The sequence below is a fragment of the Gallinula chloropus genome (assembly GCF_964237585.1).
Source record: "Gallinula chloropus genome assembly, chromosome: 2".
Classification (NCBI taxonomy): Eukaryota; Metazoa; Chordata; class Aves; order Gruiformes; family Rallidae; genus Gallinula; species Gallinula chloropus.
Genome location: NC_140086.1, coordinates 1,085,775 through 1,111,137, shown reverse-complemented (window position 1 = coordinate 1,111,137; position 25,363 = coordinate 1,085,775). Strand labels below are relative to the sequence as shown.

Sequence of the window (25,363 nt, the reverse complement as noted above, 5' to 3'; positions counted from 1 at the left end):
ATTTCAGTTCTATTCCTGGCTTTGCCACTGAGCTATTTCAGTCCAGTCACTTTCCCTTCTTTGAAACACAAAAGGGTTGCAGCGCCCTGAGATGCTGTGAAACGGTGCCACCTCCTATCCCATGGGGGGGGGTTTGAAAGCTTCTTTTTAATTTATTTCATTTTAAATTGCTTTATTTTTAATTTATTAGATGGTTGGTGTTCCTCCCGTGCAGGAGGGAGTTTGTGTCTGTACTGTGGAGCTTTTGTAAGCCAGAGTTTAGGGAGCTGATGGACAATCACCTTCACCAACCATCTCCTGGTCCAGGGAGGGGATTGTCCCACTCTACACTGAGTTGGGGTGGCCTCACCTCGAGTCCTGGGTGCAGGTTTGATTGTCACAGGACAAGAGGGACATAAAACTAGTGGAGAGTGTCCAGAGGACAAGGCCAGGTTGGATGGGACCCTGGGCAACCTTGTGTAGCTCCAGGCCTGGAGGTTGGTGTCCCTGCCTGTGGCAGGGGGGTTGGAGCTCTGGGACCCTTGGGGTCCCTTCCAACCCAGAACAGTCTGGGATTCTATGATTCTATGACCTTCTGTAGGAGGGCAACAAGGATAGGGAAGAGTCTGTAGGGAAAGGCTTAGGAGGAGAGGCTGAAGGCTCTGGGGCTGTTCAGCCTGGAGAAGAGGAGGCTGAGGGGAGACCTCGTGGGGTTCTGTGGCTTCCTGATGAGGGGGAGTGAAGGGGCAGGTGCTGATCTCTCTCCTCTCTTTGGGGACCAGGGATAGAACCTGAGGGAACCTTGTGAAGCTGCCCCAGGGGAGGTTTAGGCTGGGTGTCAGGAAGAGGTTCTGTACTGAGAGGGGGGTCAGGCACTGGCACAGGCTCCCCAGGGAAGGGATCCCAGCCCTGAGCTGGGCTGAGGTCAGGAAGCATCAGGATGATGCCCTCAGTGTCCTGCTCTGACTTGGCTGGTCTGTGTGGAGCCAGGAGTTGGGCTTGATGGTCCTTATGGGTTCCTTCCAGCTCAGGAGATTCTGTGGTTCTAAGCGTCCTCCACACCCAGCTGGGTGAAGGTCGATGCTGGGAGAGAGATCCCACTGGGGAAAAAGAAGTGCAGAGCTGCCTTTTGCAAATGCTACTGGCTCTGAGCGAGGCTGCAGGTGAGAAGCAGCTCCAGATGTGCCGCTGCTCCAGATGTGCTGCTGCTCCAGATGTGCCACTCCCTTTCATACATCTCTGCAGTAGGGAAGCAGCTCCTGGTGTTTCATGCTCCAGGATGGGTGTCACAGAATGAGAGAATTGTAGGGGTTGGAAGGGACCTCCAGAGATCATGAGGTCCAACCCCCCTGCCAAAGCAGGGTCCCTAGGACAGGTCACACAGGGAGACATCCAGATGGGGCTGGAATCTCTCCAGAGAAGGAGACTCCACACCCCCTGGGCAGCCTGTCCCAGGGCTCTGGCACCCTCACTGGGAAGAAGTTCTTCCACACATTGGTGTGGAACTCCCTGTGCTCCAACTTGAGCCCATCACCCCTTGTCCCGTCCCCACAGACACTAAGAAGGGGCTGCCCATGTCCCCCTGTGTCCCACCTTCAGCTATTGATCCCCAGTGATCAGATCCCCTCTCAGGCTTCTTCTCTCCAGGCTGAACAGCCCCAGCTCCCTCAGCCTTTCCTCCCAGGGGAGATGCTCCAGGCCCTTCAGCATCTCCATGTCCCTCCTCTGGACTCTCTCCAGGAGATCCCTGGCTTTTCTATCCCAGGGAGCCCAGCACTGGACACAACACTCCAGGTGGGGCCTGACCAGGGCAGAGCAGAGGGGGAGGATCCCCTCCTTTGACCTGCTGCCCACACTCCTCCTGATGCCCCCCAGGATCCCATTGTCCCTCTTAGCCCCAGGACATCCCTGCTCCTGCTCCTTATGCTTACTGCAGTTATGAGGTTCACTGCTCCTTTCTGTGCCCAACAAGGGTTTCATCAACATCACACCGAGGAAACATGGGTGTTGCAAGTACCAGGGCAGACAGACCTTACAGCCTACGTGCATCCTCACCGATGCATCCTCACCAGACAGCTTCTACCATCCTCTGTTGTACCTTGGGAGCACGTTGAAAGCCTCACCCAGGCATCTGACTTGGTGATTGTCATGAAAGACGTTTGGCAGCGAGTTTGGGAATTCTGCCTCCCACATAATTAGGCTCATATAAAATCCCATTAGTCAAATAAGGGATTAGCCTAGAGTCCTGAGTCCTGACTGCATTTGGGCAGGTGATGTGGGAGCAGAAGGATGGGAGCAGGAGGATGGGAACAGGAGGATGGGAGCAGGAGGATGGGAGCCGCTCTTCTTGGGGTATTTGAATTGAATTTACTTTGTTACCCTCCTTATTAAGGGAGCTGGGCTGACTCTGCCTGGAGAAGAGAAGGTTTTCACAGAATCACAGGGTTGGAAAAGACCTTTAAGATCATCAGGTCCAACCATTCCCATCCTGTGCTGAACCAGATCCCTGAGCACCTCATCTCCCCGTCTGTTAAACACACCCAGGCGTGGGGACTCAACCCCCTCCCTGGGCAGCCTGTGTCAGGCCCTGACCCTGCTCCAGGCCCCTGTTCCACAGCCCCACAACTCTGCCAGGGAAGAACTTTTCCCTCCCAGCTGAGCTGACCCTGCCCTGGGGCAGCTTGAGCCCATTGCCCCTTGTCCCATCTCCTGTCCCCTGGCTGAAGAGACCATCGCCCACCTCTCTGCACCCTCCTGGCAGGGCAGGGCAGGTGGGGAGAAGGTCTCCCCTCAGCCTCCTCTTCTCCAGGCTCAACACCCCCAGCTCCCTCAGCTGCTCCTCACAGGATTCACCCTCCAGCCCCTTCCCCAGCCTGGTTGCCCTTCTCTGCACTCGCTCCAGGACCTCAATGTCCTTCTGATGCTGAGGAGCCCACAACTGGACCCAGCACTCCAGCTGCAGCCTCCCCAGTGCCCAGTCCAGGGGCACAATCCCCTCCCCAGACCTACTGGCCACACTGGGTCTGACACAAGCCAGGATGCCCTTGGCCTTCCTGGCCCCCTGGGCACACTGCTGGCTCATGCTCAGCCTGCAGTCACCCAACACCCCCAGGTCCTTCTCTGCCTGACAGCTCTCCAGCCAGTCTCCCCCAGCCTGGAGCACTGCAGGGGGTTGTTCTGTCCCATGTGCAGCACTCTAAACTTCTTAACCCTCATCCCATTGGTCTCAGAGGACCTGTGATCTTTGGCAATGCCCTGGGCAAAAAAAAAAACCCACCCAGAGAGTTGTGCTGCAGCCACAGCTGATGGAGCTGTTGCTATAGAGATCTTGCCAAAAACAGCCACCAATCAGCTTCCACCACCGGTCTGATGCTGAGCTCTGCTCAGAGCCTGGGGAGCTGGTGAAATGATAACTAGTTGCCAGCTTTGCCCATAAAAACCCAGCCTTCCATCCTGCTGGGAACAGCGGATTCGCGGCCGTTGCGCGGCTTATTGTGTCCCTGATTCTTTCTCAAAGCTCATGTGCTATTTCCAACCTTCCTCCTCATCCCACCATGTATGGAATCAGAGAATCATGGACTGGTTTAGATTGGAAGGGACCCCAAGGATCAGAGAGTTCCAACCCCCCTGCCACAGGCAGGGACACCAACCTCCAGGCCTGGAGCTACACAAGGTTGCCCCATCCAACCTGGCCTTGAACACCTCCAGGGATGGGGCATCCACCACCTCTCTGGGCAGCCTGTTCCAGCCCCTCACCACTCTCTCTGCAAAGAACTTCCCCCTAATATCTCATCTCACCCTTCCCTCCTTCAGCTTCACTCCATCCCCCTTGTCCTGCCAGTCTCTGCCCTTTGAACAAGCTGATTCCCCTCCTGTTCCTCTGCTCCCTTCAGGGACTGGGAGGCTGCAATGAGGTCCCCCCACAGCCTTCTCTTCTCCAGGCTGAACCAGCCCAGCTCCCTCAGCCTCTCTTCATAGGGGAGGTCAGGTACCTGGAGGTGTGCTCCAGGCAGAGACATCTCTTGTTTTCCTGTCATCCTGCCTCCTCCTTGGATCTGCAAGTTTGCTGAGGGATGGAGTGCACCCTGAGCAAGTTTTCTGAGTGGTGGGTCAGCATGCCAGAGGGATGGGATGTCATCCAGAAGGACACAATGTCATCCAGAGGGACCTGGACCACCTAGACAGGTCCTAGAGTGGATTAGCTGCCTTTAGTTAAGCTGTTGCCTAAATCTGAGCCAACTCTCCCCAGATATCCAGCCCCTGGCCTGACAGGGAAGCAGGGCAAGTCTTGAGCTAGTCTTGACTTTGTACACTGGATGGATGCCTCAGCATTCTAGCCTGCTCCTGACAGCACCCTCAGCTTCTCACAGGTGTCCTGCTCCACACCAGGCTCCATCTTTCCTCAGGAAAACAATCAGGGAAAGGAAAAGGAGGCCAGTTTTATCTATTGGCAAAGCCAAGGATTAAATCTTGGCTCTACAATCCCAGGCTCAATGTCTTGAGTCCAACCAGGATGGAGAGGAGCTCCTTCATCTGCCCCTCTTCCACCTCCTGGGGACACAGACCATTGCTGCAGAAGCAATTCCCTTCCCTCACCTTGTCCCAGGCAGGGTGGTGGCATCTTTTGACCCTCATCTCCATGGAGACATCCCAGCTTCAGGGAGAGGCACCTCCAGCAAACCTAAGATGACATGCAGTGTCACAGCCTGTTGTCTCTGAGCTCTTGATGACAACACCCATGTCGTGCTCACCTTCATGCTTCATCATCTCCACAATTAACTCTGGCATAGCCTTTGGCAGCTCCCTAACCACCCTCACGTTGAGCATCCCTGTTTCCAGGCAGGGTCTAGTCTGGGCACCAGCTACTTCATGTCGTGGCCTCAAGACAAACTGGGACAGGTCATGTTGTATTGGAGATGGCTGTTGGTTCTGGAGAGCATCTTTTAAGTGCCCACTTACCCCCCAAAACCTCCCCTTGAAGGTGAAGGGACCCTACCCACCTGCTGTGTTCAGCCTAGGAGGTGTGAGGATGCCTGGCCCATCCTGGCCATAGCTACCAGTAGCACTGGGCCAGGCTGCCCAGTGAGGTTGTGGAGTCTCCATCTCTGGAGACATTCAAACCTTGTGATCCTGGGTGCTGTCCTGTGCAGCCTGCTCAGGGGGATCCTGCTCTGACAGAGGGGTTGGACTTGGGTGATCTCCAGAGGTCCCTCCCCACCCGGATCGTTCTGTGATTCTGTGATCTCCACAGCTCAAACATCAGTAACCTTCAGAGCCAGAACTGGGTCTGCAAAACATCTTCCACTTATCAGAGATGAAACAAAAGGTCTTCATTTCATGTCAGTGAACCTCAGCATCCCTCAGCACCTTTCTCCTCCAGAACAGGTTATCTGTGGAAGATTGCCACCAGCCCCCACTGTATTTCTCCTGCTTGTGATGCAATATTCCATTTCAATGTGAGCCAGACCTCCAGCTCCAGGGACACAGGTCAGCTGGCCAGGTCTTTTTTTAGCCTTGGCAGTAGTACGTGCTGTGACCTCATGGCATCTCTTTTGCTCAGAACTTGCTAAAATCACTCCCAAAACAATGAGTGGGGACCTTCACAGTGGAGAGGTGAATTCATCCCCCTGCAAGATGCAGCAGAACAGAGGGGATATCCCAGGTGTTAACGTGTGCTGTGTTCATCCTGACCTTGAAGCTCACAGCTCCCTGTGTTGCAGATGGATGGGATTCTTCTCATCAACCTCATTTGCAGCTTCACTGGGAAGAGCTGATTGCCAGGATAACGAAGCCAAGTCTGACTCATGAGTACCTGATTGAGGAGCTGTGCCACCCACAGCATGCCAGCAGCGATTTGTGCTCCTGATCTGGCTCAGCTGATGGGATGGATTTGAAGCTCTTCAGTCAGTCTTAATCTTACCACTTTGCCTGGACCATGCTTGGATCATGTTTCAACAAGACCTGAGGTTTTAATCCATTTATCTCTGCAGAGGGGAGGAGTTGGCAGCCTAAGGAAACATTTCTTCAAAGGTTATGAGGTGTTGATGTAGCTCATGTGTATTGCAGAGCAAACCCTGTTAAGCTGTCTCATCCCACCAGCCTCATGGGCTTTCCCAGCTCCTGGGCATCTTTTGGAGCTCTGATTTCAAATTCATAGTGGGATAGTAAGTGCAGAAGGAGTTGTGCCAAGTCAAGGGTTGGACTGTACAATGGTGGTGAATGAAATAATGAACTGGGAGGAGAATCCCCTTCCTTAGATCAAGATCAGAATCACACAAGGTTGGAAAAGACCTTTGAGATCATCAAGTCCAACCATCCCCATCCTGTGCTGAACCAGATCCCTGAGCACCTCATCTCCCTTCTGTTAAACACACCCAGGGATGGGGACTCAGCCCCCTCCCTGGGCAGCCTGTCCCAGGCCCTGACCCTGCTCCAGGCCCCTGTTCCACAGCCCCACAACTCTTTCAGGGAAGAACTTTTCCCTCCCAGCTGAGCTGACCCTGCCCTGGGGCAGCTTGAGCCCATTGCCCCTTGTCCCATCTCCTGTCCCCTGGCTGAAGAGACCATTGCCCACCTCTCTGCACCCTCCTGGCAGGGCAGGGCAGGTGGGGAGAAGGTCTCCCCTCAGCCTCCTCTTCTCCAGGCTCAACACCCCCAGCTCCCTCAGCTGCTCCTCATAGAATTTGCCCTCCAGCCCCTTTCCCAGCCTGATTGCCCTTCTCTGGACAACCAGGTCATTTCCCATTGAGGAGCAGATCTGGAGCCATGGATCTGGCTACAGCACCAGGCATCAGAGCTGACACTTTCCTCTTGAGAAGACACTGAGCATGGTGGGGGAGGAGGATCATTCATTCACGTGCACTCAAGAGGAAAAAAAGGGATTAAGCAATTCAACAGAGTCATAATTTCAGGCCTCAGAAGCCTCATTAAAATTAACTTTGAAAGAGGTTTAATTTTATTGCCTCTTGCTTGAATAACATTTTTTTTGAGGTCTGGCCCATTAAGAAGATTTGTTTCTTTTCCTCCTTCTTCTTCTTTCTTCTCCTTCCGAAGCCAACATCTGATCTGAATTTTATGAACATAAGCCACTTAGTGTCTACATCTAGGGGGGGGGGGTTAGCACTGTTTCTTCCAAAAACCACTCCAAATGAAGCAGTGTCTCCAGATGTTTGCTGTTAAGTTTTGATGGGGAGCAAATGTCTGATGATTTGCTCAGCGCCGCGTGTTCCCTGAACGAGACTGATGGTTTGCACGTTCCCACAGTGAAGGACTGTTAAGGACAAGGAAAAAAAGGACCTTTCCTCCACAAATAGGAAATAGCCCACAATTCTGGGCTCCTCAGCATCAGAAGGACATTGAGGTCCTGGAGCGAGTGCAGAGAAGGGCAACCAGGCTGGGGAAGGGGCTGGAGGGCAAATGCTGTGAGGAGCAGCTGAGGGAGCTGGGGGTGTTGAGCCTGGAGAAGAGGAGGCTGAGGGGAGACCTTCTCCCCACCTGCCCTGCCCTGCCAGGAGGGTGCAGAGAGGTGGGCGATGGTCTCTTCAGCCAGGGGACAGGAGATAGGTGATAGGTGATTCACCCCATGCAGCAATACAGGCTTGGGGGAGACTGGCTGGAGAGCTGTCAGGCAGAGAAGGACCTGGGGGTGTTGGGTGACTGCAGGCTGAGCATGAGCCAGCAGTGTGCCCAGGTGGCCAGGAAGGCCAAGGGCATCCTGGCTTGTGTCAGACCCAGTGTGGCCAGTAGGTGTGGGGAGGGGATTGTGCCCCTGGACTGGGCACTGGGGAGGCTGCAGCTGGAGTGCTGGGTCCAGTTCTGGGCTCCTCAGCATCAGAAGGACATTGAGGTCCTGGAGCGAGTGCAGAGAAGGGCAACCAGGCTGGGGAAGGGGCTGGAGGGCAAATGCTGTGAGGAGCAGCTGAGGGAGCTGGGGGTGTTGAGCCTGGAGAAGAGGAGGCTGAGGGGAGCCCTTCTCCCCACCTCCCCTGCCCTGCCAGGAGGGTGCAGAGAGGTGGGCGATGGTCTCTTCAGCCAGGGGACAGGAGATGGGACAAGGGGCAATGGGCTCAAGCTGCCCCAAGGCAGGGTCATCTCAGCTGGGAGGGAAAAGTTCTTCCCTGGCAGAGTTGTGGGGCTGTGGAACAGGGGCCTGGAGCAGGGTCAGGGCCTGGGATGGGCCTGGAGCAGGGACCTAGAACATGGAAATGGCCTGAGATAGGGTTAGGGGGTTGAGTCCCCATCCCTGGATGTGTTTAACAGACGAGTGGATGAGGTACTGAGAGATATGGTTCAGCACAGGACAGGAACAGTTGGACTTGATGATCTTCAAGGTCTTGTCCAACCTTGTGATTCTGTGACCATGAGTGGGACATGTTTAGGGTCTGTCCAGGTGTATCTTCACCAATAAACTCAGCTCAGGGGCAAATGAAGCGTTCAACAGGGTTTGAAATGAAGTTGGAAGCCACATTCATGGAGTCCTTGGTCATCATCTTCCAACCAACCAATTATTGACACAAAACTTGATGCAAGGAGGTGGGTGTAGGTCCCAAGTGCAGAATCCATGCTGATGGGGACTGGGACCTCATCTCTATGGATACATCTTCATTAATCCTCAAGGGAAGGAGACTTTAATGAGGGCATGTCACAGTCACCCTTGGTAACTCCTTCTTCACTCTTCCTGTGTTGCAGTTCGTCGCCTTCCGGAGTGTTTGAGAAGGAATATGACATTTATCGGGATTACAGTGCTGAAAGTCAACTCCTCCACTACAGGTAGCCCAAAATTTCCCTCTGGTACTGGGATTGGGGTCTGCAATGTGGCCACCACAGTGGTCAGGTGGGGGTCTGGGACAACCAGTAGCACATTGGCTGTCCCATGGGGATGGGGCAGTAACACTGGTGGGTTTTTTGTGCTCTTCTGATCCTCCTCCCCATCCCCTTTCCTTCTTGTGTTGGGGTTTTTTTAGCTTTACTACCACCCTTAAATAAACCTTAAGTTATATTTTGATGGGTCTTTAGAGCAGGGACCATCCATCCTCTTTATGCAGTAGATCTCATTTGAGGGGCTCCAACCCATGGCCAGAAACTGGAGCAGGATGGGAGGACCACCAGGACTGTCTGGTGATGGGGTAACACCCCATCACAGCTCCTGATTTGTGGGGTTTTATTGGGAAGGGGAAGGTCTCACCTGGTTCTGCTAGATAGAAAAGCCAGGGATCTCCTGGAGAGAGTCCAGAGGAGGGACATGGAGATGCTGAAGGGCCTGGAGCATCTCCCCTGGGAGGAAAGGCTGAGGGAGCTGGGGCTGTTCAGCCTGGAGAGAAGAAGCCTGAGAGGGGATCTGATCACTGGGTATCAATAGCTGAAGGGTGGGACACAGGGGGACATGGGCAGCCTCTGCTCAGTGTCTGTGGGGACAGGACAAGGGGTGATGGGCTCAAGTTGGAGCACAGGGAGTTCCACACCAATCTGGGGAAGAACTTCTTCCCAGTGAGGGTGAGGGAGCCCTGGGACAGGCTGCCCAGGGGGTGTGGAGTCTCCTTCTCTGGAGATATTCCAGCCCCATCTGGATGTCTCCCTGTGTGACCTGTCCTAGGGACCCTGCTTTGGCAGGGGGGTTGGACCCCATGATCTCTGGAGGTCCCTTCCAACCCCTATAATTCTATGACTCTGTGATTTCTGCATCAAATTTGCATCTGTATGGATTTAATCCATCTCCACAGCAAGCCTGGCTGATTTAGTGGGCCACCTCCATAGAGCTGGAGAAGCCTCCTGAGAAATGAAGGCATCTCTTCCAGTCTGTGTGTCCAACTGCCTTTCAAAGCCTGTTGGTAAGAGAGAAATGAGCTTTCTGTTGCTTGGATCAGGATTTCAGGTGCTAGACTGAATGACCACCTCCATCTTTCATGGAATATCGTGTCCAGTTCTGGGCCCCTCAGCTCAAGAAGGACATAGAACTCCTTGAAAGAGCCCAGCTCAGGGTGACCAAGGTGATGGAGGGAGTGGAACCCCTTCCTTATGAGGAGGGGCTGAGGGAGCTGGGTCTCTTTAGCTTGGAGAAGAGGAGCCTGAGGGGTGACCTCATTAATGTCTGTAAATATGTGAAGGGTGAGAGTCAGGAGGATGGAGCCAGGCTCTGCTCAGGGATGGCCAGTGACAGAACAAGGGGCAGTGGGTGCAAGCTGGAGCAGAGGAAGTTCCATGTGAGCATAAGGAGGAACTTTTCCACTGTGAGGGTGACAGAGCCCTGGGCCAGGCTGCCCAGAGAGGTTGTGGAGTCTCCTTCTCTGGAGACATCCAAACCCCACCTGGATGTGTTCCTGTGTGATTTAGTCTGGGTGATCCTGCTCTGGCAGGGGGGTTGGACTAGATGATCTTTCAAGGTCCCTTCCAACTCCTAATGCTCTGTGATTCCTTGTGACCCAGCTTGTCCTGACCCCATCCCACCCTGCACAGTTGGGGTTGTGTGGAACCTGCTGGCTTCATCCAGATCAAATCAGGTTGGAAGAGGGAGGATAAACACCTGCCCTGGACAGTTTTACTAACACAGACCTGCAGACAGGTTGGTGGCCTGACACCTTTCCCTGTAACACCACATTCACCCCAAGTCCCACCTTTAGGACAAGTCTATACACTACACTCAAATTTTAGGAGGTTTTGGAGATGATGCCTGCCTGGGTGGTCTGGAGCTTTGACAAATACCTTCATTTCTGTAGGGTTTTTTGGAGTTGAAGCACCTCTAGCTCTTCCTTTCTTGGCAGTAGGGACCATGAGGGCACGATGCTCTGCATCCCTTCCCCATAATGATGCTCTTTGTTCCCTTCCCTGATGCTCTGTGACACCACAGGCTGGTGGAAGGTCCACAGTGACATGGTTTGCAGTAAGCTCCACCCCAGTTCAGGACAGGTTGGAGTGGAAAATCACCCAGCAGTTCTGGCTGTGTGCCACCCATCGTGCTCTGTGATTCACTCCTCCTCCAGTGACCTCCTGGGAGCATCAGAATTAATTGCTGCCTCAGCAAGAGGGATCACAACAAACTTTCTAGGAGGGAAAACAAACAGGGTAATGGTACCTGGTGTTTGCCCTCACCAGCAGAAGGCTTTCCTTGAGCATTGGGTAGCTTGGGGAGAGACTTGTCCATGGATGGCTTTATTGCAAAGCATCCCAGGCTGCCCAGAGAGGGGGTGGGTGCCCCATCCCTGGAGGTGTTCAAGGCCAGGTTGGATGGGGACCTGGGCAACCTTGTGTAGCTCCAGGCCTGGAGGTTGGTGTCCCTGCCTGTGTCAGGGGGGTTGGAGCTCTGTGATCCTTGGGGTCCCTTCCAACCCAGACCAGTCTGGGATTCTAGGATTCTAAGGCAAGAGTAGAAACAACTGGGTGCAGTCATGTCAAGAGCATTGGGAAGGGCAATATTCAGGCAACTGAAGTGAGATGTGAGACAAAAACGTGCAGAAAATGACCCAAAAAAATGCTGGGAGGAGGAAAACAATAAGGTTGTTCCTAGGGGAGAGGGATAGAGGCTGTGGTACTGCAAAATGAGAAGAAACTTCATGGATGTGCTCTTCTGGAGCAGCTCCCCTGTGGTGAGAGGCTGGGGGAGCTGGGCTGGGTCAGCCTGGAGAAGAGAAGGCTGTGGGGGGACCTCATTGCAGACTCCCAGTCCCTGAAGGGAGCAGAGAAACAGGAGGGGAATCAGCTTGTTCAAAGGGCAGAGACTGGCAGGACAAGGGGGATGGAGTGAAGCTGGAGGAGGGAAGGGTGAAATGAAATATTAGGGGGAAGTTCTTTGCAGAGAGAGTGGTGAGGGGCTGGAACAGGCTGCCCAGAGAGGTTGATGGATTCCCCATCCCTGGAGGTGTTCAAGGCCAGGTTGGATGATGCCCTGGGCAACCTTGTGTAGCTCCAGGCCTGGAGGTTGGTGTCCCTGCCTGTGGCAGGGAGGTTGGAGCTCTCTGATCCTTGGGGTCCCTTCCAACCCAGACCATTCTGGGATTCTATGATCCCCTCTCAGTGCTGGGTGGATGCAGTTCCCCATCTGTTGGCAGCTGAGACGAGCATCCATGTGGGTTTTGGGGACAGCAGTCCCCACCCACCAGCTGGCTGATGCCAGCCCAAGCAATTAAAAGATTAAATTTCACTGTGATTAGCACACATGACCTGTTTGCATCAGCATGTGCTTTGCTGCAGGAGATGTCTCCATCCTCCCAACCCCAACATCACCGCCTGTACAAAACCCACAGACAGCCCTTGCCACCCTTCCCTCCCCCCCTCCCCTCCAATCCATTCCAGCCAGGAAGCTAATTAGCAGCTTTGCTTAATTAGCTGAGAGTGGACTTCCTTCTGGAAGAATGAGTCTCAAGTGCCCTCTGTCTGGGGGCTGCCAATGAGATGGAGTGAGGAGCTGGTGCAGCCTGGGGTGGGAGGGAGGTGGTGGTGGGGGATTTAACCATGTCAGCACCACACATGGAAGCTGAAATCAAAGCTGATTGGTCCTACCTCATGATGGGAGGGATGATTCCATGCTAATGAGGTTAATTTCAAGGAGAAGGGTCCATGGCACATACTGGAAATCACCCTGCATAAAAGGCCCCTTGGTTTCACCTTCTCCAAAGCTTAGTTGGCAGCTCTTCCTTGGATGGACCAAGGCTGGGCAGATCCCAGAGGGTGGGTGCAATGGGTGTTGCTTGGGGGACAGTGGTAGGCAGCACCCATGGCACAGGGGAGGCCACCTTGAAGCCAAACCATGGCATCTACCTCTGGATGGCTTCAAGAGATGCACGTGTGGCCCCTCATGTGAGTGGGAAGACTCTTGAGGTACCTCTGCCTGAAGTGGCCAGGACTTGGGTGGGGGGATGTGGTCCAGAGACCTCTTCTCTGATGCTCAGGGACAGGTTTTGGGGAAAGCTCCAGCACCCTTGGCCAGTTTGCAAAGGGATGGTGGAATCTCTGGTCTTCCTGTGGGTTCTTCATAGAACTGAGGTGGTGACTGTGAAATGGGTTGGCACCCAGCTCCATCATGGAGTGGACTGAGCCTTTGAGCACTTCCATCAGAGCAACGCTGCCCCAGCTCCTCCAGATCCAGCCCTGGGATCCAGCTGTTCATTACATGATCCCAGAGGCTTCCACAGTTGGGTGGGAGATCAAGTCTCCAGCCCAGCAGCCTTCACAGCTCCTTCCAACCCTCTGTTCCTCACCAAGGCTGGCCTTAGTCCCATCAGTGTGTCTCAGAAGCCATGGTAAGTGCATGTTGCCTCCTTTGAAGGCCAAGATAAGAGGTGGGAGGACAGCATGCTTGGAAGAGGGGCAGGAGATTGAGTTGCACAATGAATCAGTAGGTCACTGGTGGCTGAGGAAGCTTGGTGAGACCTAGGGTGTGGCAAGCTCCCTTCTGGGCATGTGTCCGTTCACATCCATCACCCCCTCCTCTCTGACTGGGAAGGGAGAAGGTGGAGGGCTTGGAGGTGGTTGGATGAAGTGTGGGAGTGAGGTGGCATGTGAGGCAAGAGTTGTCCCCATGTGAAGGCTGGCTACAGGCAGATGGAGAAGCAGGAGGTTGGCTGATAGGGGGGGAGAGGTCCTGTGGGGTTCATCTGAAACACCACCCTCATCCACAGCACCATCATCCCCCCAGTGCAGCTTTGAGCTTCAGCTGCTTGGGTCACCCCAGGAGCTGCAGAAGGTTCCTCAGGAGCAGGGAAGGATTTTTCCACTTCCTTGACCACACTGACTCACTGCTCCAGGCCCAACAGTTGTGATTCTCTAATAGAATGAAGATTAGTGGGGGTCATTAAGAGGATGACGTCGTGCTCTGTCTGTCTAGAAGGCATCTGTAGGAGAGCCCTGGCTCCAAATCCCATCAAGATGGGCAATTATGGTAACAGTTCTTAACCCTTCCCTCATTATTCCATCTGGTTTGTGGTCTCTGGAGCTTGATGTCCTCCTTTTCTCCAGCCATGGTCCTCTGTGACCAAAGGTGAACTCTTTGCTGAGCCACACAGCAGCATTGTTGTGAAGAAGACTGGTTGTTTGTGGGACCTATCCCAGGTCTTTCTCATTGTCCTGTTCTTGTGATGGCCAGTCAATAGATGGAGGGTCCAAGAGCTGGACTTCAGATCACAGATCTGAAGGAGGGAAGGTTTAAATTAGATATTAGGGGAAAGTTCTTCACAGAGAGAGTGGTGAGGGGCTGGAACAGGCTGCCCAGAGAGGTGGTGGATGCCCCATCCCTGGGGGTGTCCAAGGCCAGGTTGGATGGGGCCCTGGGCAACCTTGTGTAGCTCCAGGCCTGGAGGTTGGTGTCCCTGCCTGTGGCAGGGGGTTGGAGCTCTGTGACCCTTGGGGTCCCTTCCAATCCAGAACATTCTATGATTCTATGATCTTCACCTTGTTCCTCTGAATTTGTCTCCTCCCCCAACAAGCTCTGCTCCTGTGACCCTCTTTGTTCCACCCTGCTGATCATGTGGGTGTCACATGCCACGTGCTTTGTGACCACACCAAAGATGCTGGAGCTGCCCAGTTGAGGGAAACACAGCGTGTTGGACATGGAGAGCAGCAGCAAAGCATTGATAACCCTCTTCTCTGCTCCTTGGGGGTTCATCACTTGGGGACTTGTTAAGAACAGAAGAGCCAGACCAAAAATATGCCCCGGTCCCAACTGTAGGTTCCTCTGCTCCAAGAGAGGGTGAGAAACCTGCTCACTTGAGTATGTGATATCCACCTCTTAGGGAGGACACCCACTGGTCCTGGCTGTGCTGTTTGTTCTGTAACTCTTAGGTCATACATGGAAGGAGAGATGATCAGTGGACTGTCTTCCAGCAGTGGAGCAGCTGGAAAAGCTCCTTAGGGCCTGGGCTGTGAGTCCCTGCCTGTCCACCCCTTCTTTCTGCTCCCAACTGCATGATGACAATGTGAAGGTGTTGAAGCCATGGAGAAACTCCCATTCTGGGCTTCAGGGCTAGAGGAGCTGTGGCCACCCACTGCAACTCATGTCTGTGTCTGGCTGTAGCTCCAACTCTGCCCTCTCACTCACCCTGGTTTTGTCTCTGGTAGAGTGGTGGGGTGTCCAACCCATGAGAAGGGAGCAAAGTGTCCTGTTCTTACTGGGGACATCATGGGAGAGGAGGACTTCATCAGCAGAGGATCCTTCTAATGCTTTGGACATGATGATCTTCATTTTGTCCTAGACCTTCTCAGCCAGCAGATTTTAACAACATCTTTGATCTTCGCATGATCTTCCACTTCCCATGGTCAGCAGGAGTCACTTCATGGGTGGCTGTCTAGCAAAGCAAGTATGGAACTGAGGAGAGAATTGGGATGGGCTTCCAAAAGACCTGGCATCATGTGTCCCATCAGGCACCTGAAGTTTAGGAGATGGTTGTGTGTCAGTCCTGGGTGACCTCTGCTTAGAGACATGGCTGCAGCTGGCCAGCTTTTTAAGGTTCTCTCCACCTCTTGGTTCTCACACAGGTTGTGTGCTCCAGATGTCCCTAAATTCATTCTCTAACCATGGGAGAGAATGAATTTCAGTGTCCAACCCTTGCACTGACCATGTTCAGCTCTTCTCCAGCTGGGCACAGCTGGTTCTTGGTGCCTTCATGTGGGTGCAGGGAAATGGTTCGGTTTCTACTGTTGGCAAAGAGGTTTCTGAAGCCAAGTACCAAGTTCTGGAGACTTGTAGGACCTTGGAAGAAGCCTGAGGCAGAGGTCAGGAGCCACCACACCAGACTCTGAGTGTGGTTCCCACCAGCCAGCTGTACACTAGATGTGTGGAAACAACTACAACAGCCACGCTGGGGAGATGAAGGTCTCCAACCCTTTCTGGTTGACCCTCATGAATTCATCCAAGCTTCTCCTGGAGCCATCACAGGGAAAAGGAGCTCAGCATCTCTGGGCTGAAGCTGGCTTTCACCCCTGGTGTCAATTTTAGCAGAGGCAGCTGTGAGGCCACATTCCTCTTCCTACCATGACAAAGACACGTGGCTCAAGTGTGCCCACACACAGTTGTTGGCCCAGGAGGCACCTGCCCAGCAGAAGCAGCTTGGTGGCTGTCCCAGCTGTCCCACACGTGCTGCTGCCAGCTTCTCATGGTTTAACCCAGTTAAAACAACCACACAGCTGTTGGGTCAGTGTCCCCCCTCCCCTACTAGTGGGATCAGGGTGAGAGTTGGGGGGAGGAGGAGGAGGTCAGACTCATGGGTTGAGATGAAGACAGCTTCATATGGCAGGAAAGGAAGGGAATAATAACAATGATTGAAATTAATTATTAAAATGATGAAAGAATGTGCAAAACAAGGGGTGTACAGAACAACTGGGGCATAAAGCACACACATGTTTACAGACTGGGAGAAGAGCTCCTGGAGAGCAGCCCTGCTGAGAGGGACCTGGGGGTCATGGTGGATGAGAAACTTCACATGAGCCAGCAGTGGCTCTTGCAGCTCAGAAGGGTGATGGGATCCTGGGCTCCATCAGCAGAGGGGTGGCAGCAGGCACAGGGAGGGGATTGTCCCTCTCTGCTCTGCCCTCCCCAGCTGGAGTCCTGTGTCCAGATCTGGGGCCCCAATACACGAAAGATGTGGGACTGTTGGAGAGGGGCCAGAGGAGCCACAAGGATGATCAGAGGGCTGGAGCAGCTCCTCTATGCAGAGAGGCTGAGGGAGCTGGGCTGGTTCAGCCTGGAGAAGAGAAGGGTGTGGGGGGACCTCATTGCAGCCTTCCAGTCCCTGAAGGGAGCAGAGGAACAGGAGGGGAATCAGCTTGTTCAAAGGGCAGAGACTGGCAGGACAAGGGGGATGGAGTGAAGCTGGAGGGAAGGGTTAGAGGAGATATTAGGGGGAAGTTCTTTGCAGAGAGAGTGGTGAGGGGCTGGAAGGGGCTGCCCAGAGAGGGGGTGGATGCCCCATCCCTGGGGGTGTCCAAGGCCAGGTTGGCTGGGGCCCTGGGCAACCTTGTGTAGCTCCAGGCCTGGAGGTTGGTGTCCCTGCCTGTGTCAGGGGGTTGGAGCTCTGTGATCCTTGGGGTCCCTTCCAACCCAGACCAGTCCATGATTCTATGATCCCTGCTACAAACACCCTCGGGCTCTTCTGATGGAGCCCAGGATACCTTCGGCCTTCCGAGCTGCAGCGATTCCATTTGGAAACAGGGAGAGGACGAAAGGCTCCGGCCTGGTGTGGAACCTGCTCGGGGATAGGCCGCAGCTAAAAATCACCCTTGGAGGAACTTGTTGTCCTGCTTATGGAGACAAAGGAAGCAGATCTTCTGTTGAGCTGTTATTTTAGGCAGCAGAGACTTCTGGTCTCTTTGTATTTTGCAGCTAATTCCCTTTAAGGATAAAGGCTTCTCCGTGCGGCCTTCTCCGCGTCCCTCCCCCCACCCCTTCCCAAGGAAAAGCAAAGTCTCCTCTCATTCCAGTGACATTTGGGTTCCAGCTATTTTGGGTGATTGGTTTAATCATGCATCTGAGATGGGAAGAGCAGCTCTGATTGCCTCCTGGGGATCTGGCCTTCAGCAGGCATCCGTGTCCTCTGCGCGCGGTGCCTGGCGTGCTTCGGCTGCCAGGAGGGGTTGCGTTGAGGGTCTGCCAACTTGGCAGAGCCTAATCGTGTGCTTCCTTCTGGTTGCTTCTTAATGAGACTGATCCCAGAGGGGGGCTTGCTGGAGACCCACTGGTCACCATGGCTTGTCCCCTTGTAGCTCGAGAGCTTGCTGAGGAGAGGACATGGTAAGTGCTGTGGCCAGGTATGGCGGTTGACCAAAGCCAACGCAGATCTTCAGTGAGGTGAAACTGGCCATCAGCAATGAGTTACCAACCCAGGGCACACCAGGAGCAACCATCCAAGCTGGTTTCACCATTTGCCTATTAGCTACAGCCTGCAAAATCCCTTTGCTATGGATTTGTGGCTTTCAAGGCTGGAGAGCTGGGCAGGGAGAAACCAGATGAGGTTCAACAAAAGCAAGTGGAGAGTCTGGCACCTGGGAAGGAATAACTGCTGGAATCAGGACAGGCTGGGGGTGACCTGCTGGAGAGGAGCTCTGTGGAGAAGGACCTGGGCGTCCTGGTGGGTGACAGGGTGGCCATGAGCCAGCAGTGTGCCCTGGGGGCTGAGAGAGACAATGGGATCCTGGGGGGCATCAGGAGGATTGTGGGCAGCAGGTCAAAGGAGGGGATCCTCCCCCTCTGCTCTGCCCTGCTCAGGCCCCACCTGGAGTGTTGTGTCCAGTTCTGGGCTTCCTGGGATAGAAAAGCCAGGGATCTCCTGGAGAGAGTCCAGAGGAGGGACATGGAGATGCTGAAGGGCCTGGAGCATCTCCCCTGTGAGGAAAGGCTGAGGGAGCTGGGGCTGTTCAGCCTGGAGAGAAGAAGCCTGAGAGGGGATCTGATCACTGGGGATCAATAGCTGAAGGGTGGGACACAGAGGGACATGGGCAGCCTCTGCTCAGTGTCTGTGGGGACAGGACAAGGGGTGATGGGCTCAAGTTGGAGCTCAGGAAGTTCTGCACCAACATGGGGAAGAACTTCTTCCCAGTGAGGGTGAGGGAGCCCTGGGCCAGGCTGCCTGGGGGGTGTAGAGTCTCCTTCTCTGGAGATATTCCAGCCCCATCTGGATGTCTCCCTGTGTGACCTGTCCTAGGGACCCTGCTTTGGCAGGGGGGTTGGACCTGGTGATCTCTTGAGGTCCCTTCCAACCCCTATGGTTCTGTGAGCCTGTGATTCAGTCTGCACAGTGGCCTCATCCACCCCAGCATGTTTCACTCAACGTGAAGTTCACAAACTCCTATTTCACTAGAAAAAAAGGGGGGGTTTCATGAAGGGTTTCATCATCTCAGTGGTGTCCCAGAGCCCCACTCTCCCCCTCACTGTTGCAAAAAAGTGTGGCTGAAAAACTCTGTTGAAAGGGGCGGCGGGGCCGGGAAGGCTCGTTATCTCCCTCTTGTCTTGATTCAGCTTCCGCTGCTGCTAATTAGAGCGGATGCCATGGGAGCAGCTTTTTTTTTACTCAGAGAGAGGAGGATTTAGCAGCACTCAGGCAACATCAGGGAGCTGTTTCACGTAGAGATTTGGTGGTGAGGGCCTGGAGCTAAAAGCGATCTGGTAGCGCCATCCAGAGTCAAGGGATCTGAGAGTCCCTGAGCATGAGGAGGCCTCATTGGGAACAATGTGTGTGGTGCTGGGATCCCCAGGTCAGGAAGGACAGGGAGCTGCTGGAGAGGGGACAGCAATGGGCTACGGGGAAGCTGAGGAGACTAGGACATCTCTCTGATGAAGAGAGACTGAGGGACTTGGGATTAGAGAAGACTGAGGGGGGATCTTCTCCATGCTGATAAATCCTTGAGGGGTGGGCTCAGGAGGATGGGTCAGTCTGTGTTCAGTGGCTCCCAGGGACAGGACAAGAGGTGATGGGCACAAACTGGAAGAGAGGAAGTTCCACCTAACCCTGAGGAGGAATTTCTTTGCTGTGAGGGTGGTAGAGCCCTGGGCCAGGCTGCCCAGAGAGGTTGTGGAGTCTCCATCTCTGGAGAGATCCAAACCCCCATGATCCTGGACACTGTCCTGTGCATCCTGCTCAAGGTGACCCTGCTCTGGCAGGGGGGTTGGACTAGATGATCTCCAGAGGTCCCTCCCAACCCCAACCAGTCTGGGATTCTGTGAAGTCTGAGGAGGACATAAGACCACCAGATGTGTAGATGAAGAGGGGAAAAGGGATTGCAGGCATCATAGAAGGGTTGGAGAAGGGTTAAGGGTTGAAGAAGGGTTAGCAGAAGGGTTGGAGAAGAGTTAGCAGAAGGTTTGGAGAAGGGTTAGTAAAAGGGTGACCATGGTGGGGTTGCAGGAACACCTACAGCGACCCCTCATCTCATAAAAGCTCCAAGCAAGGAGCGTTTGAGCAGGAATGAGGGATGGGGGATTTCAGCCTGTCCTCCCATCCACTGATTTAATTATAAATGAGGGGGGTTTGTATTAAAAAGTTGAGTTTTCTGGTGGCTTCTGCACAGTCCTTGAGGCTGGATGGGAGAATTTAGGAGGGTTAATTGGAGGCTTCACTCTGCTGCTGCTGCGGAGAGCGGGCGGGCTCTTCCCAGCTTCCCACCTTTCTGCCTGTACTTGCAGGATGATATTTGTGTTGCCAGAGCAGTGTCAGGCAGCGTGCCAGGTACAGGGAGGTTTTTGTGCTGTCAGCTCATCGCTGACCCCAGGGTTTCACAGCGGGATGCGGCGGGATGCGCTCAGCACCGCGGATGCCCATCCCCGGCGGTACCCAGCTGGGAAGAAGAAGAAGGAGGAGGGGGGGAATTGAAGTGTGTGGGGGGGTTGTACTGCATCCTTCACCCCCCCCCATCCTTAGGGAATTGCAGTCGGTCCAGTTTGACACTGGCTGGGGGAATCAAGGCATTGAGCTCCCAGGAGGGTGATGAAAAGTCCCGGAGAGGAGATGCGCCCGGTATCCACGGCCAGGGGAGGAAGGTGAGGAAGAGCGAGGGCACGGGGACGGTGGGGAAAGGGGGTGGGATCCCAATGCTTTTCCTGATACATCCACAGGACATTGGCAAGCAAGATATTGGAATTAATCATGCAAATTAACAGCTTTCATTCCCCCCCTTCACCCCAGAGAGGAGGAAACCCATTTCATCTTAACGCTAAATTATACCCTTCATCTTCAAAGTCCAACTAACGCCGGCGCAAGCGAAAGTAGCTTGGAAAAAAAACCCAACCCATTGCATTTAGGCAGGTTTTGTGAATATTTGTGCTCTTACATCTGTGTCCTGGGGTCGTTCAGTGAAAAGCCAGGCTGGTGCTGTTAAAATAATTGCTCTTAAGCCCAGCCATGACCTGTGATTTATTCTCCGGTCCCGCGTTGATTTAATGCAGATGCTGATCCGCCGCGGTAGAAAACATGGAATGTTAAAAAAAAACAACCAAAACCCACTCATTTTGGTTGTCACAGATGTTTTTTGAGGGGAAATAGAGCTGTGGATGGGCTTAATTATGAAAAAATAATTATCGTTGAGTGCTTGGGATGGTGTCTACCTGCCTGCAGCGGAGACGCGGTGCGGGGTGAGGGTTGTTTGCGTCTCACCAGCAAAAGCATCTAGAAGGAAAGCAAGTCCTGGGTGAGGGAGGCTGGGGAGCATGCAAGGAGTGTGTAAGGAGTGTGTAAGGAGTGTGTAAGGAGTGTGCAAGGAGCTGAGTAGCACAGAGACAGAGATTCCTCCTCTCACCCCAGGCGTTGACTTTACCAAAGGCTGTGAGGAAGGTGAGGGAGGGAGATTTAAGAGCATAAGTAGCTTTGGGGGAGGGGGAAATCCTCCCCTAAATAGAGGAAATGTTTCAGTCCAGGGAAATTATGCAAATTGGGGAAGAAATTGATTTCTCTGATAGAAGATTCGGAGGGATTTGGGAGAGTAGCTTGTGATGGAAATGTACTCGGAGTTGTAAGTATAAAAATACCTTGCCTTTCCCAACAAGGAGAAAAATAGCAACAGGGAAGCTGGTGCTGAGCCAGGGATAACAGAAATACTTTGAATTTCAGGAGGACCTCCTGTGCCAGGAGGGTGGCAAACCTCAGCAGGGCTCCATCTCCTCTCCTTTCGTTATTTATTGGCGTAACCGCGCTCGGTTTAGCGGCGAAGAGAGAACTTCCACCTCTATTCCATTTGCAGGCAGGGAATTCATTGAATCACAGACTGGTCTGGGTTGGAAGGGACCCCAAGGATCACAGAGTTCCAACCCCCTTGCCACAGGCAGGGACACCAACCTCCAGGCCTGGAGCTACACAAGGTTGCCCAGGGCCCCAGCCAACCTGACCTTGAACACCCCCAGGGACGGGGCATCCACCACCTCTCTGGGCAGCCTGTTCCAGCTCTGGGCAGCCTGTTCCAGCACTAGATCAGGTTGCTCAGAGCCCCATCCTACCTGATCTTGAATGTTTCTGGGGATGGGGCATCCACCACCTCTCTGGGCAGCCCGTTCCAGCCCCTCACCATTCTCTCTGTAAAAACCTTCCCCTTAATATCTAATTTAAACCTTCCCTCCTTCAGCTTCACTCCATCCCCCTTGTCCTGCCATTATCTACCCATTTAAAAAGTTGATTCCCCTCCTGTTTCTCTGCTCCCTTCAGGCTGCAATGAGGTCCCCCCACAGCCTTCTCTTCTCCAGGCTGAACCAGCCCAGCTCCCTCAGCCTCTCTTCATAGGGGAGCTGCTCCAGCCCTCCATTGGCTTTCTGGTGTTCAGCAATAATCCTGGGTGGTAGGTTGGAGCTTTCAGGTTTATTGGTTGTCCTTATTTAGTGGTTTTGATTGAAAGCTTTACCTTGGTTGGGTGGTTTGATGGGCAGGGCTGTTGCTCTGGGGATTTTACTTCGTATCCAGCGCTGCCAGATGCAGGCTGCTGGCTGGAATGGTAACAAGAGCTGCAAATCCAGGGATTAAAAGGTGGTTTCATTGGGTTTGAGCTAAAACATCCAACCTTAGGATGGGTTCCTGTCTGTTTTGGAGGAGGTGGAAGAGCTGAAGTGTAGAATCACAGATGGCATTGGGTGGGAAGGGACTTTTAAAGACCATCTAGTCCAACCTGCCTGCAGTGAGCAGGGACACCTTTAACTAGATGAGGTTGCTCAGAGCTTCATCCACCCTGACCTTGAATGTCTCCAGGGATGGGGCCTCTACCAGCTCTCTGGGCAACCTGGGCCAGTGTCTCACCACCCTCAGAGGGAAGAACTTCTTCCTGAGCTCTCATCTAACCCTGCCCTGCTTGAGTTTAACCCATCACTGCTCATCTTATCACTCCATGCCCTTCCAAACAGTCCTGCCCAGCTTTCCTATAGGTTCCTTCAGGCACTGGAAGGGGCTCAGAGCTCTCCCCAGAAGCAGCCTTCTCTTCTCCAGGCTGAACCAGCCCAACTCTCCCAGCCTGGCTTTATATGAGAGGTGCTCCAGCCCTCAGATCATCCTCATGGCCTCCTCTAGACCTGCTCCAAGAGGCCCACGTCCTTCCTGTGCTGAGGGCTCCAGAGCTGGATGCAGCATTGCAGGTGAGGAGTCAGGAGAGCAGAGCAGAGGGGGATTATCCCCTCTCTCAATCTGCTGGCCACACTTCTTGTGATGCCACCCCTGATGCCATTGGCCTTCTGGGCTGCAAGTGCCCGTTGTTGGCTCATGTCCAGCTCTGCATCCATCAGTACCCCACATCCTTTCCCACAGGGCTGCTCTCCATCATGTCACCCCCAGCCTGTGTTGGCAGCCAGGACTGTCCCACCCCAAGTGCAGGACCTTGCACTTGTCCTTGTGGAACCTTGCATGGTCCAACTTCTCTACCTTGTTCAGGTCCCTGTGGGTGACATCCCATCCCTCTGGGTGACATCTCATCCCTCTGGGTGATATCCCATCCCTCTGGGTGACATCCCATCCCTCTGAGTGACATCCCATCCCTCTGGCATGTTCACCCACCACTCAGCTTGGTGTTATCTGCAAAGATGCTGAGGGTGCAGTCGATCACAGAATCATAGAGCCACCTGGGTTGGAAAAGACCCTTGAGATCATCAAGTCCAACCACAGCCTAAGCCTGCCCAGCTCACCTCTACATCATGTCCTTAAGGGACTCAAGGATCTCTTGAGGTCCCTTCTAACCCCTACAATTCTGTGATTAAGGACTTCATCCATACACCTTTTAAATACCTCCAGGCATGGTGACTCCACCACCTCCCTGGGCAGCTTATTCCAATGTTTGACAACCCTTTCAGTCAAGAAATTCTTCCTGATATCCATCCTAAACTTCCCCTGGTGCAATTTCAAGCCATCCCCTCTCATCCTATCACTTGTCACCCAAGAGAAGACACCAACCCCAACCTCTCTGCAACCACCTTGCAGGTAGTTGTAGAGATCCCACTGACCATGTCATTGGTGAAGATACTAAACACCTGTCCTGGTTCTGGCCAGGTCAGAGTCAACCTCCCCAAGCAGCCAGCCCAGATGAGCTGGGTTAGCCCAGGCTGATTTCCACACCACCTGACATCACTTCCCTATAAAAGCAGCTGGTTGGGGAAGGGCAGGGTCTTCTTGTCTCTAGGACAGTCTGAGTGTGGTTGGGGTGTCAGTTGGGTGGTCCTTCAGCTAGAAGCTCTCTGCAGGGCCCAGAGAGTAAATGTGGGCTGATTCAAGGCCAGAGTTGCTGCTGACCATGGCCAAGCCCATCAGTGATGGTCACAGCACCTCTGGGAATCACATTTAGGAGAGGAAAAAAACCCTGGCAGGTGCATTTTGCCCCCAGAGAAGGGAGTGAGAAGGTGTAAGGAGCTGTGCAGGCACCAAGGGCAAGGAAGAATGAAGAGGGGGGGGGAAGAATGAGGCACTCAAGGTGCTAGAGAGAGATTCCCCTGCAGCCTGTGAAGACCATGGTGAAGCAGGCTGTCTCCCTGCAGCCCATGGATAAGGATGAGGAGCAGAGAGTACCTACAGCCTGTGAAGAGATTGATCCACACCACAGCAGGTTTGCTGGGGCACTTGTGACTCTGGGGGAAGGACCAGGCTGGAGCAGTCTGGGCCTGAAGGTCAGCACCCCATGGAAGGAGCTGTGCTGGGACCTGTGGAGAGATGACTCCCCAGTAGAGAGGACTCATGCTGGAGAAGTTCATGGAGGACTGTCTCCCATGGGTGAGACCCCATGGAAACCTGCAACACCAATCCCAGTACAGGTGTGCAGAGCATCACTCGGAGCTCAGTTCTTACAGCTTTGGGGTACCTGGGGTTTTAGCTTGGAGGTTGGGTCTGTCTTACCATCAGGGTGGGGAAGGGGCATCAGACTGGGCAGCTCTTCCTTACTAAGCTGCTCTGAACTTGCAGCTGTCCATCCTTCACCAGGGTGCTCCTCTGCTGGTGGCCCTGAAGGCAAGGATGCCCACAGAGCCAGCTGAAAACCCACAGGTGGTGGCAGGATGGGCTGAATGTCCATGCAAGAAGATGACCCCTGCAGCACTACAGGCCTGGGGGAGGTTGGCTGGAGAGCTGTCAGGAGGAGAAGGACCTGGGGGTGTTGGGTGACTGCAGGCTGAGCATGAGCCAGCAGTGTGCCCAGGTGGCCAGGAAGGCCAAGGGCATCCTGGCTTGTGTCAGACCCAGTGTGGCCAGTAGGGCTGGGGAGGGGATTGTGCCCCTGGACTGGGCACTGGGGAGGCTGCAGCTGGAGTGCTGGGTCCAGTTCTGGGCTCCTCAGCATCAGAAGGACATTGAGGTCCTGGAGCGAGTGCAGAGAAGGGCAACCAGGCTGGGGAAGGGGCTGGAGGGCAAATGCTGTGAGGAGCAGCTGAGGGAGCTGGGGGTGTTGAGCCTGGAGAAGAGGAGGCTGAGGGGAGACCTTCTCCCCACCTGCCCTGCCCTGCCAGGAGGGTGCAGAGAGG

General features: G+C 54.0%; 1 protein-coding gene across 1 annotated transcript in view; it reads left to right on the top strand.

Annotated features, from left to right (window-relative positions):
• The window catches only part of ARHGAP39 (Rho GTPase activating protein 39), a gene marked incomplete at its 3' end in the record, with an annotated part of 194,330 nt that overhangs the window by 139,260 nt on the left and 29,707 nt on the right, over positions 1–25,363 (top strand). Inside the window, exon 3 of the mRNA XM_084260477.1 lies at positions 8,668–8,748. Within this exon, the coding sequence (XP_084116603.1) occupies positions 8,668–8,748 (81 nt within the window). The remainder of the gene's footprint in view (positions 1–8,667; positions 8,749–25,363) is intronic.